At 41.6% G+C, this 14563-nt stretch overlaps 1 protein-coding gene across 2 annotated transcripts in view; it reads left to right on the forward strand.

Annotated features, from left to right (window-relative positions):
* The window catches only part of lrriq1 (leucine-rich repeats and IQ motif containing 1), a 220694-nt gene that overhangs the window by 81194 nt on the left and 124937 nt on the right, over positions 1–14563 (forward strand). For both annotated transcript variants that reach the window (XM_059652467.1, XM_059652466.1), the window contains 2 exons: positions 7831–7904; positions 11352–11445. In XM_059652467.1, the coding sequence (XP_059508450.1) occupies positions 7831–7904; positions 11352–11445 (168 nt within the window). The remainder of the gene's footprint in view (positions 1–7830; positions 7905–11351; positions 11446–14563) is intronic.

Genomic DNA, 14563 nt, shown 5'->3' on the forward strand with positions numbered 1-14563 from the left:
GGGATGCAGTAGGGGAAGGGGAGATTTTGAAACTGGTGAAGTCCACATTGATACCATATGGCTGCAGGGTTCCCAGGCGGAATATGAGTTGCTGTTCCTGCAACCTTCGGGTGGCATCATTGTGGCAGTGCAGGAGGCCCATGATGGACATGTCATCAAGAGAATGGGAGGGGGAGTGGAAATGGTTTGCGACTGGGAGGTGCAGTTGTTTTTTGCGAACTGAGCGGAGGTGTTCTGCAAAGCGGTCCCCAAGCCTCCGCTTGGTTTCCCCAATGTAGAGGAAGCCGCACCGGGTACAGTGGATGCAGTATACCACATTGGCAGATGTGCAGGTGAACCTCTGCTTGATGTGGAATGTCATCTTGGGGCCTGGGATGGGGGTGAGGGAGGAGGTGTGGGGACAAGTGTAGCATTTCCTGCGGTTGCAGGGGAAGGTGCCGGGTGTGGTGGGGTTGGAGGGCAGTGTGGAGCGAACAAGGGAGTCACGGAGAGAGTGGTCTCTCCGGAAAGCAGACAGGGGAGGGGATGGAAAAATGTCTTGGGTGGTGGGGTCGGATTGTAAATGGCGGAAGTGTCAGAGGACACCCCACACCTCCTCCCTCACCCCCATCCCAGGCCCCAAGATGACATTCCACATCAAGCAGAGGTTCACCTGCACATCTGCCAATGTGGTATACTGCATCCACTGTACCCGGTGCGGCTTCCTCTACATTGGGGAAACCAAGCGGAGGCTTGGGGACCGCTTTGCAGAACACTTCCGCTCAGTTCGCAAAAAACAACTGCACCTCCCAGTCGCAAACCATTTCCACTCCCCCTCCCATTCTCTTGATGACATGTCCATCATGGGCCTCCTGCACTGCCACAATGATGCCACCCGAAGGTTGCAGGAACAGCAACTCATATTCCGCCTGGGAACCCTGCAGCCATTTGGTATCAATGTGGACTTCACCAGTTTCAAAATCTCCCCTTCCCCTACTGCATCCCTCAACCAGCCCAGTTCGTCCCCTCCCCCCACTGCACCACACAACCAGCCCAGCTCTTCCCCCCCACCCACTGCATCCCAAAACCAATCCAACCTGTCTCTGCCTCCCTAACCTGTTCTTTCTCTCATCCATCCCTTCCTCCCACCCCAAGCCGCACCCCCCGCTACCTACTAACCTCATCCCACCTCCTTGACCTGTCCGTCTTCCCTGGACTGACCTATCCCCTCCCTACCTCCCCACCTACACTCTCTCCACCTATCTTCTTTACTCTCCATCTTCGGTCCGCCTCCCCCTCTCTCCCTATTTATTCCAGTTCCCTCCCCCCATCCCCCTCTCTGATGAAGGGTCTAGGCCCGAAACGTCAGCTTTTGTGCTCCTGAGATGCTGCTTGGCCTGCTGTGTTCGTCCAGCCTCACATTTTATTATCTTGGAATCTCCAGCATCTGCAGTTCCCATTATCTCTCACTTGAATCTTTTTGGCACAGCCCCTTTCAGGTCTTGTGGCATCAATTAATATGGCTGTCTCACCTGGGAAAACTTGATGACCTGGTCAGACTTCACCTCTTAACATTATAAGCATTTAAGAACGACGTGTAAGGCTGCATTTAACTGAAACTTCTCATGAGCTGGTCAACCTAGTCTGGCTTCACCTCGTTATGCAGTAAGGATTTATTGAAAGAAACAGTTCAGTTATGAAGGAACCAAGTAGTTTGGAGGCAGAAGTCTCTTCTGCCAGGTACGTGCCTCTTATAAGCTATCAAGTTTGAGAACTGGCATGTCTCATATTTATTGCCGAACAAGATTGTGCCAATGCGCCTGTTTCAGCAGGCTAGGGTGTTAATTAGTAGCGGTGATACATTAATGAATGCAGAAGGAGGTCAGGAATGCCACCATGTCTGAAAGCATCCAAGAATGCCATACTGTAACTTTAATCTGTGACTTGGAAACTGGATTCTTGCCACCTCCGCAATTAAGTTCCCCTGCGCCCCCCCCCCCGGAAGATTTACATAATTCCAAGATAACAAAGTGTGTAGCTGGATGAACACAGCAGGTCAAGCAGCATCTTAGGAGCACAAATGTTGACGTTGGGCCTAGACCCTTCATCAGAAAGGGGGAGGGGGAGAGGGTTCTGAAATAAATAGGGAGAGAGGGAGAGATGAATTGAACATGGATAGAGGAGAAGATAGGTGGAGAGGAGACAGACAAGTTAAAGGGAGGGGGTTGGAGCCTGTAGAGGTGAGTGTAGGTGGGGATGTAGGGAGGGGATAGGTCAGTCCAGGAAGGGCGGACAGGTCAAGGGAGCGGGATGAGGTTAGCAGGTAGGAAATGGAGGTGCGGCTTGAGGTGGGAGGAGGGGATAGGCGAAAGGAAGAACAGGTTAGGGAGGCGGGTATGAGCTGGGCTGGTTTAGGGATGGAGTGGGGGGAGGAGAGATTTTGAAGCTGGTGAAATCCACATTGATACCATTGGGCTGCAGGTTTGCCAAGCAGAATATGAGTTGCTGTTCCTGTAACCTTCGGGTGGCATCATTGTGGCACTGCAGGAGGCCCATGATGGACATGTCGTCTAAGGAATGCGAGGGGGAGTTGAAATGGTTTGCGACTGGGAGGTGCAGTTGTTTATTGCGAACCGAGTGTAGGTGTTCTGCAAAGCAGTCCCTAAGCCTCCGCTTGGTTTCCCCGATGTAGAGGAAGCCACATTGGGTATAGCAGATGCAGTATACCACATTGGTAGATGTGCAGGTGAACATCTGCTTGATGTGGAAAGTCTTCTTGGGACCTGGGATAGGGGTGAGGGAGGAGGTGTGGGGGCAAGTGTAACACTTCCTGCGGTTGCAGGGGAAAGTGCCAGGTGTGGTGGGGTTGGAGGGGAGTGTGGAGTGGACAAGGGAGTCATGGAGAGTATGGTCCCTCTGGAAAGCAGATGAGGGTGGGAATGGAAAAATGTCTTTGGTAGTGGGCTTGAATTGCAGATGGCGGAAGTGCCGGAGGATGATGTGTTGGATCCAGGGATTGGTGGGGTATTTCCACCCTATCTTTCAAAAATAGCAGAAAATAAACAACAAAGTTTTTTTCTAATCAACCTCTTCAGAGATGTTGTTATAAGCCTTTACAGCAGGTGGACTTTAACTTGGGCCTCCCGGTCCAGGGATAGGGATTCCACCACAGTTCCACAAGAGGGCCCCTAAAGCACACTTTATCAAGTATTCTCAGGCATTTCCCATGCATACTGACCAAACCTGAATCTGCTTAGCTTCCAAGATCAGATGAGATTGGGCGTTTTCAGATGAATATGGCGATAGGCCCAGTGAAGTTTTAAATACAAACCTATGAATAAGGAGCAAGTGTAAGGCATTCATCCCCTCAAGTCTGCCCCATCATTCAATAAAATCATAGCTGATTTGATTATACCCTCAAATCCGAATTTCCACTCTCCCCCATAACCTTTCATCTCCTTGCTTAACAAGAAACTATCTACTTCTGTCTTAAAAATATTCAAGGACTCTCCTTCAATCACCTTCTCAGAAAGTGAGTTTCAAGGACTCATGGCCCTCTAAGAGAAAATATTCACCTTGTCTCTGTTTTAAATGGATGATCCTTGATTTTTAAATGGTGTGCACTAATTCTAGACTTTCCCACCTACTCCTCAAGACCACTCAGGATTTTGTATTTTTCACTCATGTCTTACTCTTCTAAATTCTAGTGGATGTAAGTCTAACCATTTCTACATTTCCTCGTAAACTAACTCCCCACCCCACCCATTCCAGACGTTCGTCTCGTAAACATTCTCTGTTAAACATACAATACCTTTGTATTCATTTTTGATGAATAATAACATTCTATTGGTTTTCCTAAATACTTAGTGTACCTATATACTAACCCTTTGCAATTCATGCCCGAGGACAGCCAGATCCTTCTGCCTGTCAGAGGATAGCAACCTCTCAGCACTTAGATAATCTTTTTATTATTCTGCCGTTTAATTCTACCAAAATGGACAATTTTATATTTTCCCTTACCATACCCCATTTTTTTCATCTTTACTCACTCGCTTAACTATATATATTGTAGCCTCCTTATTTCTTCATATTTGTGATTCTCAAATTAATTCTTGAATTAAATTAATTGTCAAATTTTCAATGTTGTTGTATGGGTAAAATTTTTGTCGCAATGAAGTTTATTGCAAATCAATTTACTTTATGAAAAATAAAGTTCACAGCATTAGATTAACATGAAGGGAGGAATTTGAGCTTATACCATTGGAGTAATTTGTGCATTAGCAGAATAATTGTTGTTTTATGCACTTCACTTTATTTTCATTTCAATCTCAAAAGTGTTTTTCGATGAATAGGAAAGCATTTTGCAATATTCTTTGAATATATTGTGCACGTATGAAGAAACTGAAGAAATAAACCTTCAGTAATTCCCAATTGAGATAAATTTGCATTCACTGAACACATGCTTTAACTGGGCTGATGGAGGGGCTACTATACAGCAGTAAAACTATGATAATAATGTGAGCATTGTGCCTGTTTTATTGAACTTGAGCTTTACTCTTTTTGAGGTACACTGCACTATCTGTTCCTAGACTAAAATAGCTGAACTGAAAGTCGTTCAGTGAGAAATGTACTGTCTTTCTGATCATTATTTTTTGTCCTAAAGATATATGTAACACACTTTATTAGGTTGAATTACTTTTTATGGTAAAATTCCTATTTGTCGGAATGTATTTTTAAAATCTTTTGTGTTTACTTTTTAAAATAATCCCTTGTATCAATATATAAAATGTAACAATGCAAGTTCATAAAAGAGAGAAAACATCTAACCAGAAGAGGGCGTTATAAAACATTGCACACCCAACAGTGTTTTTGAATGATCTCCTTTGTTGTGCCAATCGAAACAGTATCTTTTTAAAGCTACAAATCAAAACTATTTATATATACCTTTTTGAATTACATTATTCAAATGCAGTAAATTAATAATAACTGACAACTGTCAGTTTGGTTACAAAACCCTTACAAAATTACGTATAACTGTTTGCTTTTAGATAGAAGTATGCTTATATATCCTAAGAAAATAACAAAGCAGCTGATATGATATCTCATGCCAAACTTAATTTTTCAGTTGCCTCAAGTTGTTTTCTGTGTATATCACAGAATCACAGAAATCTCTCAGTGCAGAAGGAAGCCAGGTGGCCCATTATGCTGCATAGAAAAGCAATGATATTTATCATTAAGAATAGCCTTCAATTCTTAACTTTATTTTTGGATTCCAACAGCTGTGAGTGAGATTTGAACTGATATCTCAATGACATAAGGATATTTTTCATATTCTTCCTTTTTAATGATGACATTTAATTTTTACAACATGTGGCACCAATTTGTAATGATTTCAGCAGAAAAGGTAATTTCTAAATGAGCTGAAAAGAATGACACATCAGGATTTCATATTTTAAAACTTTTAATGCATCAAATGACTAAAAACAAAACTTGAGTATACACTGTCTTTTTGAGGATGACTTATACTCTGAATTATAGAAATAAATACTTGCATATCAAACATTGCACTGTCGATAGATTTGCATCTCTCGTATCAAACAGATGCTCCCAGTAACCATGGGTTACATTCTTCTTTTAATTTTTTAAATTCATAACAGAACAGTCTCTCACAATAAGGGTTACACTGTAGATTTCTTCCTCTAGCTCCTTGTTAGACAATTCTCCAGGCTGTTGTAACATCTCACAAAATGAACCTTCATTCTGAACAAGAGCTCCCAGCCTTGTTCTGTGTAGTGAATAATAGTTGCATTTTCTCTGCTCCAGGTACACATTGTTTCTACTTCTTGGTCTTTACCCTTCAAATGGTTGCGGACCATACAAGACATCTCTGCCTGTCTGTGACATTCATGAATTAGAAGGAAACCTACAACCTGACCTCAAAAAGGCTTCCTTAACCTTCTTATCTACATTAACAGTTTGACTTGGAGACAAGGTTGATCAGTTGTGTTTGATCCCAGCTCGTTTGCATGAACATGTAACTCTGAGAAAGTTTTCATCATGTTGTTACTTTTCTAAGTTACAGTGTTCTGCATGATCACAGGCCATGCCAAAGTACTTTGCCGCAATGTGCATTGTAACTGAGAGAATGTGGCATCTAATTTGGTTGTATATTACACAAATAGCATGATGACGATCAGATAATCACTTTCTTTAATGATATTGATTGAGGAATGAATGTTGACTGCAATACCAGGAATGTGTTCTATGCTACTTTATTCAAAATGGTATCATCGAGTCTACCTCAGAGAACAGATGGGTCCATAATTTAATATTACATTTGAAACATGGCAATTGTGCAACACTCAGTATCTTACTAGATTTTTGTGCCCAGAAATAATGGGAAGTAAATAAAAATTTTACCTCACCTGATAAGCGATTATTGCTAACATCAAGCCTCTCCAATTAAAGAAAGTCAGACATTTTTGTGCCCAAATATCTGAATTTGGGTTTGAAATCCATGCCTACTTGCTCAGCTGACAGTGCTACCAACAGAGCCAAGTTTAATCTTAATGGGTTTGCTTTGATCTTGCTATGTGCACTGTATGCCAAGTTTGGTGCCTGGAATCATTAGAGATTTGAAATTATTTGGTAACTTCATCTTGTCATTTTCTCTTATTGAACTGTAGATGTTTAAGATCTGGCTTGCGAAGCAAGTTTTACATTCAACCATTTTAACTTTAAAACAAAAGGTTTCTACATGGCCGTTCTGAATTAGTGCTGTACTTGTTCCAATTTTCTTAAATTCAAACTTATTGATCAAATTTGAAAGATTGTATGCTGGTTACTAGCCTTTCTTTATTTGTGAATGTCTTAGCATCCACAGACCCTTGCTAAGACATTCTGTTTCCTCATACAAGTCTTGAGTACATAATGGAGAAAATTTAATTTCTGCACTTCATATAGAAAAATCATCAACACTTTGTTTATTAAATGTTTCTCTACCTAGAAACTGTGGGCATCTTCTGATCAATTCAGTACTTTCTCACAGTCTTACAGTCAAACATTGCCGATTATGAAACATTTCTGCTGTATATCTGCAATTCGAGGATGTCAGAAATAGATCCTTTAGCCTAATAGATGATCTTGATATAAGAGTATTTTCATTATAAGGATCCAGTCAGGAATATCTTTTCTGTAGTTTAGCACTTTAATTTTCTGTGGAGTAATGTTCAGCTTTCCTGCTGCTAAAATGCTGCCTGGCCTGCTGTGTTCATCCAGCTCCACACCTTGTTTTCTCGGATTCTCCAGCATCTGCAGTTCCTATTATCTCTAATGTTCAGACAAGTTGATTTTGATTTCTTTGCCACAGTAAAAGTCTTAAAAATTGAAATTTGACATACGATTCCTTTAAGTCAATTGCAGGAAATTGAAATCCCTTTAAAAGTTATTGATCTCTACAAGAATTGTAACAAAAGTTACTGCTTTTTTTTCAGATGGACATTTTCTGTTCCATGTATGATTTCTTGTCACTGTATCATCGAGCAAGGAAAGGAAACTTTGGTTGCTTTGTTTCATTAACTTTCCAAAAAGTCAATGTCAGTTTGTCTCCAGTAGTCTGGACTATTATATCAGTACAAATGCAAGGTGTGCAAACATTTGGCCTTTATCTAGTTGTTGCAGTAAGAATACACATGTATGTATGGATACAGATATGATTATTGACTCGCAGAAGTGCTTGCAATAAATTTAGTAGATTTAATTATTATAACTATAAATGCCTTATTGTAGAATTAATAAATTACTAACCTCATTCGTATGTTTGAAGTCATCGTGTACCACTTTATTTTTCAGTCTGACAGATCTTACAACCATGTCTGACTTTCTTTCATTGAAAAGGCTTGATGTTAGCAATAATCGCTTATCAGGTGGGTTAAATCTTGATTTGTTCTCCGTTAATTTTCTTTCCATAATTAACTTGCTCGAAAGTTTCCATGAGATAATGCATTTCCTTTAATTAGGAGCACGCGGTTTCCTGCGTGTGCCTTTAAATATTACTCTCTGAGTCAGTATGATACCCTTTGGGGCAGTCAAGATGAAATATCAGTTTAGGTTAAGAATTGAACACAGACTTTTTTTAATGAGAAATTAATAATCAATCACTATGCAACTATTTTTACACATTGATATTTTACTTCAACTAAAGACTTTAATTCATGAACTGATACTCGGCACAAAGATGTGCATCTTTCGTATAATTTGAGAATTCTTTATTTTATCGCTTTTGCCATATTAATATTAATCTGGCTGTTTAAGAGCAACATAGTTAGACGTTTAATATGCTCATGGTTCTTTTAATTTGAAATGATATCTGTAGTATACATGAGCACTTCTGGTACAAACCATGCTGGCTGCTATTTTGGTGAGAATGTTGGTGCATGTGCAGAAAGTGTCAGCAAAGAAAACAGACCAGTGCTCCAAATATCCCATTTTCAATATGCACATTTGAACATGCATTTAGCAGCAGAAATGAGTGCTATTGGTATTTTATTCTTGCCTAAGATCTGAGACTACTTTTCAAAAGTAGTTTTGCATCATATCAGACCTTACTTTAAATTTATAAAACCACGTGAATCTACTTCACAGAAGATGGCAGTCACAACAATCACTCAATATAGTTGTGTAAATCTAGATGTTAACAAACAATGCACACTTTTTGTAGTTATGTCTCTAGTTTTGCAAGATGGGAATGTAATCATTCATACCATGGAAAGTATATCTTTGTGTTTAGCACTGCTGATAAAAGCTTTTCATTCTGGAGGTTGCTTCATGGTAATTTGAGTGTATGCCCCGCAACAGAACATCTATTAAAAATTTTGGAGTCACATGTTCAGATTCCTTGTGTGCACTCCTGGCTGTTTCAATATTCACTGCAGGCATTGCAAATGAAAACGTATCCCTGCATACCTTAGAGTAGCTGATTGTCCATCCTAAGAATGCTGTTGTATAAGGCCTCCTTGAGACTGATTAAGATTGTAATGTTGCCAATGGGATATTATGCAAAGAATTAAATAATTTATTCCCATCACTGGATTTGCAGAGAAGTAAAATGCAAGTGCTGGAATTCAGAAGTACAAATATGCGTAATAAGATCTCTGAATGGGTTGCCTCAAAAATATTTAGGAAATCACAGTGATCAGACAAAGCCAATGTGGCTTTCTGAGGGGAAAATTATTTTCAAATGATCTAGTAGAGTTTTTGTTGAAGAATTATTTACAGTGGATAGAGAACAATTGAGATGTAGTGGAAAGTAAAGTCAGCATAGTTCCACAGGGCCATGGGCTGCTGTTTCATCAGAGAGACAAGTGGTGGTGAGTTTAATGTGAGAATCACCATGCCTCAGGCAAAGTATGAGAAGGTGCAACCTTCGTGGTAGCATCAGCCAGTGTAGGAAATGAAGCCATGCTGTTGGCATAAATCTGCATTGCAATCTAGCCGTTCCGCTAGCTGAGCTAACCAACCCACCAATGTAGAATATTTGGATTTTCAAAAGGCGTTTGATAAAGTGCCACATCAAAGGGTGCTGCACAAAACAAAAACACATGGTCTGAGGAATAATATGTTAGCATAGATAAAGGATTGATGAGCCAACCAGGAGCAGAAAATTGGGTCAATCGGATCTTTGCTCAATTGACAAGCTGTACCTAGTGGAGTGTCACCAGAATCAGTGCAGGATCCTCAGTTATTTACAGTCCAGATCAATGACTTGGATGAAGGGCTAAGTGTACAATAGATAGACTTGTTGATAATATCAAGATTCATAGAAATAAATTGTCAGGAGGAGGTAGAGAATTTGCAAAGAAATTATTAGGAAGACAGATTGAATGTTGTGATTTATGGTAAATGGGACAGAATATTAAGAATGATTCTAGCTGGTGATATTCCATATGGAGAATTGTGTACAGTTTTAGTCTCCTTATTTGAAAAAAAATCATTGCTTTGGAAGCGGTTCAGTCTACTCATTTCAGAATAGGGAACTCATGAAAAAAGTTTAAACAGTTTAGATCTATACCCATTGGAGTTTTGAGGAATTAGAGGTGATCCCACTGAAGCATATAAGCCCGACCCCACCACCAAAGACATTTTTCCACCCCCACCCTTGTCTGACTTCCGGAGAGACCAGTCACTCCGTGACTCCCTTGTTCGCTCCACACTCCCCTCCAACCCCACCACACCCGGCACCTTCCCCTGCAACCGCAGGAAATGCTACACTTGCCCCTACACCTCCTCCCTCACCCCTATCCCAGGCCCAAAGATGACTTTCCACATTAATCAGAGGTTCACCTGCACATCTGCCAATGTGGTATGCTGTATCCATTGTACCCGGTGTGGCTTCCTCTACATCGGGGAAACCAAGCGGAGACTTGGGAACCGCTTTGCAGAACACCTCCTCTCGGTTCATAATAAACAATTGCACCTCCCAGTCGCGAACCATTTTAACTCCCCCCTCCCATTCTTTTGATAACATGTCCATCATGGGCCTCCTGCAGTGCCACAAGGATGCCACCTGAAGGTTGCAGGAACAGCAACTCATATTCTGCTTGGGAACCCTGCAGTCCAATCGTATCAATGTGGACTTCACCAGCTTCAAAATCTCCCCTTCCCCCACCGCATCCCAAAACCAGCCCAGTTCGTCCCCTTCCCCCACTGCATCCCAAAACCAGCCCAGCCTGTCTCCACTTCCCTAACCTGTTCGTCCTCTCACCCATCCCTTCCTCCCACCCAAAGCCGCACCTCCATTTCCTATCTACTAACCTCATCCCACCTCCTTGACCTGTCTGTCTTCCCTGGACTGACCTATCCCCTCCCTACCTCCCCACCTATACTCTCCTCTCCACCTATCTTCTTTTCTCTCCATCTTCGGTCCACCTCCCCCTCTCTCCCTATTTATTCCAGTTCCCTCTCCCCAGCCCCCTCTCTGATGAAAGGTCTAGGCCTGAAACGTCAGTTTTTGTGCTCCTAAGATGCTACTTGGCCTGCTGTGTTTATCCAGCTTCACACTTTATTAGCTGAATCACTTGAGATCTTATTGAACAGCTCATGGGCCAAATGCCTACTCCCACTCTTAAGTTCTGTACGTTTTCTGTATTTAGTCCCATATGGAAGGCAAATCTGCATGTTTTTAGCAATGTGGGGTGAATTTTCGACTCATTGTTTTCTACTTGCTTGTGCAATTGGAAAAAATACTTCTCATTGTAAAAATCATGACCTTCAAATTGTTTTTTCAACTTGTTGATTTTTCAGAACCTATATATTACTGATATTTTTTGTTTTTTCCACTTTAATCTATTTTGAATATGTTTACTTTATCATAGATCTCAAAAGCTTCCTTTTAAGCCTGAGTGGATGTGATAGTCTGCTGGAATTGTTACTACATGGGAATCCACTTCAGCAAGAGTCAGGCTGGCGGTGAGCCAAACCCACTTTTCAAGCTTTGCTGTCTGACATACAGAATAGTATACTTTATTGAAGTTAAAAGTTAAGAATGCCTCAATAAAAGTTTAAATGCCTGTTTTCACAAGTGTTATCAAACGTAAAATCTGTATTGATTAGGTAGATGTGTCTTACAGGAAATCCTGATGTGCATGCATCTGCATTGCCCACATAACAAGTTTAAACTTCTAATTGTTAGCCTTACCATGTGTGGATTGCTCTGCGATTCCCAGGACAGTGGGATCAGATGGTCAGAACTGTGCATGTTTGGGCTTTTTAGCTTTTTAGGAACGGCTGTTTTGTATCAAAGTTATTTCTTATAGGTGTTTTTCCTTCCTCAGCATTTGCAAGTTGTTATATGGCTCATTAGTTCTGTTTATAGTGCAGAATGGTTGAATAAGCATGGAGATGGCATGAATAAGAACATTTAAACTTGCCTTTCGAAATATTTCTGAATGCTGAATCTGGTTCATAATCCCTCTGCAGAGTTGTCATTCAGACTCAATATCATTGGCTCGATGAAAATTTGGGGTGGCATGGGGTTTCGCTTTGAAACATTTAACACCGCAAAGGAGCTGGCTTGGTTAGCAGAGCAGGATGCATGCTTTATGCCTGCACTTTTATCTCGGAACAGCCAAATATATTAAAGCAGGATTCCTGCCAGGTAATTCCAGGTTTTCTTCCCACAGTTTTTAAATAACACTGGATTTGACCTGATTCTCTAAAAATCTGGGTCATTGTGTCTATTTGGTTCCAAGTTTTTGGTAATTGGTACATTATGTGAATCTAGAACTGACCTAACTTCTCAGACTCGATAAATAGGTACATCCTATTGCTGTTAAGGAGGGAGTTCCAGAATTTTGAGTGACATTGAAAAACAGCCATGTTAGGATGTTGTGTAACATGAGGGAAATGGGCAGATGACAGTGTTGCCACGCCTTTGCTTCCTTGCTGTTCTAGGTGATAAAGATTATAGGTTTGGAAGGTGCTGCTGAAGGATCCTTGGTGAATTGCTGCAATGTTTCTTGTAGTTGGCGCATGAGCAGTGAAAGATAGGGTAGATGAAGATAAACTATCTCCACTGGTTGAAGATTCTAGAACCATGAGACATAGTCTTGGAATTAGGGCCAGGCCATTCAAGAGAGCTGTTAGAAATACTACTCAAATGGCAGTCGATGCTATTCAGTTGTTAACTTTACATCTGAGACAGACAAATTTTTATTAAGCATGGGTAGCAAGAGATATGGGCCCACATGGAGTTAGACAGCAGATTGCCATGCTCTTCTGAATGGTGGAGCAGGCCTGAGGGGCTGAATGGTCTACTCCTCCTCCTGTGTTCCCAAGTTACGCATAGGGCTGTGCTTTGTCTGTGGTGGAGGGAGTAAATGGTGAAGGTGGTAGATGGGGTGCCAAGAAACCCAGTTCCTTTGGTGTGGTTAAATTTGAACTTCTAAACTGTTGTTGGAGCTGCACTTATCCAGGGTGTATTCTTTGCATTTTTCAATTGTTTCCTGTAGATCCTGGTCAGGCTTTGGAGGGTCAAGAAGTTAGTAACTCACTGCTCTTGTGGGCACTGTTTGTAAATGGATAGTCCATTTTAATTTCTGTTCAGTTGCAACCCTAGGATATTGATAATGGCAATTCAGTAATGTAATGTGGTGGATGTCAAGGGGAGGTGTTTAGATTCTGTCTGAATTGAAATGGGCATTGCCTGGCACTAAGGAATCAAAGTTTCAAAATCTCCCCTTCTCCTACTGCATCCCTAAGCCAGCCCAGTTCGTCCCCTCCCCCCACTGCACCACACAACTAGCCCAGCTCTTCCCCCCCACCCACTGCATCCCAAAACCAGTCCAACCTGTCTCTGCCTCCCTAACCGGTTCTTCCTCTCACCCATCCCTTCCTCCCACCCCAAGCCGCACCCCCAGCTACCTACTAACCTCATCCCACCTCCTTGACCTGTCCGTCTTCCCTGGACTGACTTATCCCCTCCCTACCTCCCCACCTACACTCTCTCCACCTATCTTCTTTACTCTCCATCTTCGGTCCGCCTCCCCCTCTCTCCCTATTTATTCCAGTTCCCTCTCCCCATCCCCCTCTCTGATGAAGGGTCTAGGCCCGAAACGTCAGCTTTTGTGCTCCTGAGATGCTGCTTGGCCTGCTGTGTTCATCCAGCCTCACATTTTATTATCATCAAAGTTACTGTCAGTTTTGTCTAACTTAAAAACAACTGTTATGATGGAAATAGCAAGTACCAAAGACAGTTAAGCCTCTACAATAGTTATTTGCAGCAAATTTCAGTTCAGCCACTCTCTTTAATCAGTTAAGTAGTGTAGGAAATTAAAGACAGTTGACAGATGCACTAAAATGGTGAGATTGACATGTATGTGTAACTTGATGCTGTGTTTTTGAATGGTATTACGAAGGCTAGCATGTGGATGAGAAGCATAAGGGGCCCAAGATGAGATCTGTGGGAGGGCTTGAAAGGTGGCAGATGACAGTGAGAAGAGAAGCCATTGCACTGAGTCTTTGGTCATACTAGAAAAATAATGAAACAAATCTAGGGTATGGTTCCACCCAACCGGATGATCGAGGAAGATGGTGTAGTCAGCTGAGTTAAAGGGATAACTTATCATGGTTGAAGTCACAGAGAACGTCTTTTCTGACTTTAGCAAGGGCATAATGTATTGACCACCCTAGATGCCCTCGAGAAGGTGGTATTGAGCTGCTTTCTTGAATTGCTCCAGGTGAGGCTTTGGGTAGTGTTCATTTCACTGGAGTAGTAATCTAGATCCCCAGAATATCTTTCTGAGCAGAAGACATTTGAATAAAACCAAAGCTGTTGATGAAATCTGAATTGAAATCAATAAAAGAAGCTGCAGAAAAAGTAACATCCAAAGGTTTAAGAGCATCTGATTTAAAAGCAGAATTAGGCTAGGTGGCCCATTGAGTCTGCTCCACCATTCAATCATGGCAGATACATTTCCCAAGCCCAGTCCTGTGCCTTCTCCTGTAACCTTTGCTCCCCTTACTATTCAAGGATCAATCTATTTCTGTCTTAAAATACAATGACGACTCCATTGCTTTCTGTAGCGAT

Source organism: Stegostoma tigrinum, chromosome 18 (genome assembly GCF_030684315.1).
Source record: "Stegostoma tigrinum isolate sSteTig4 chromosome 18, sSteTig4.hap1, whole genome shotgun sequence".
In the NCBI taxonomy this organism is placed as follows: Eukaryota; Metazoa; Chordata; class Chondrichthyes; order Orectolobiformes; family Stegostomatidae; genus Stegostoma; species Stegostoma tigrinum.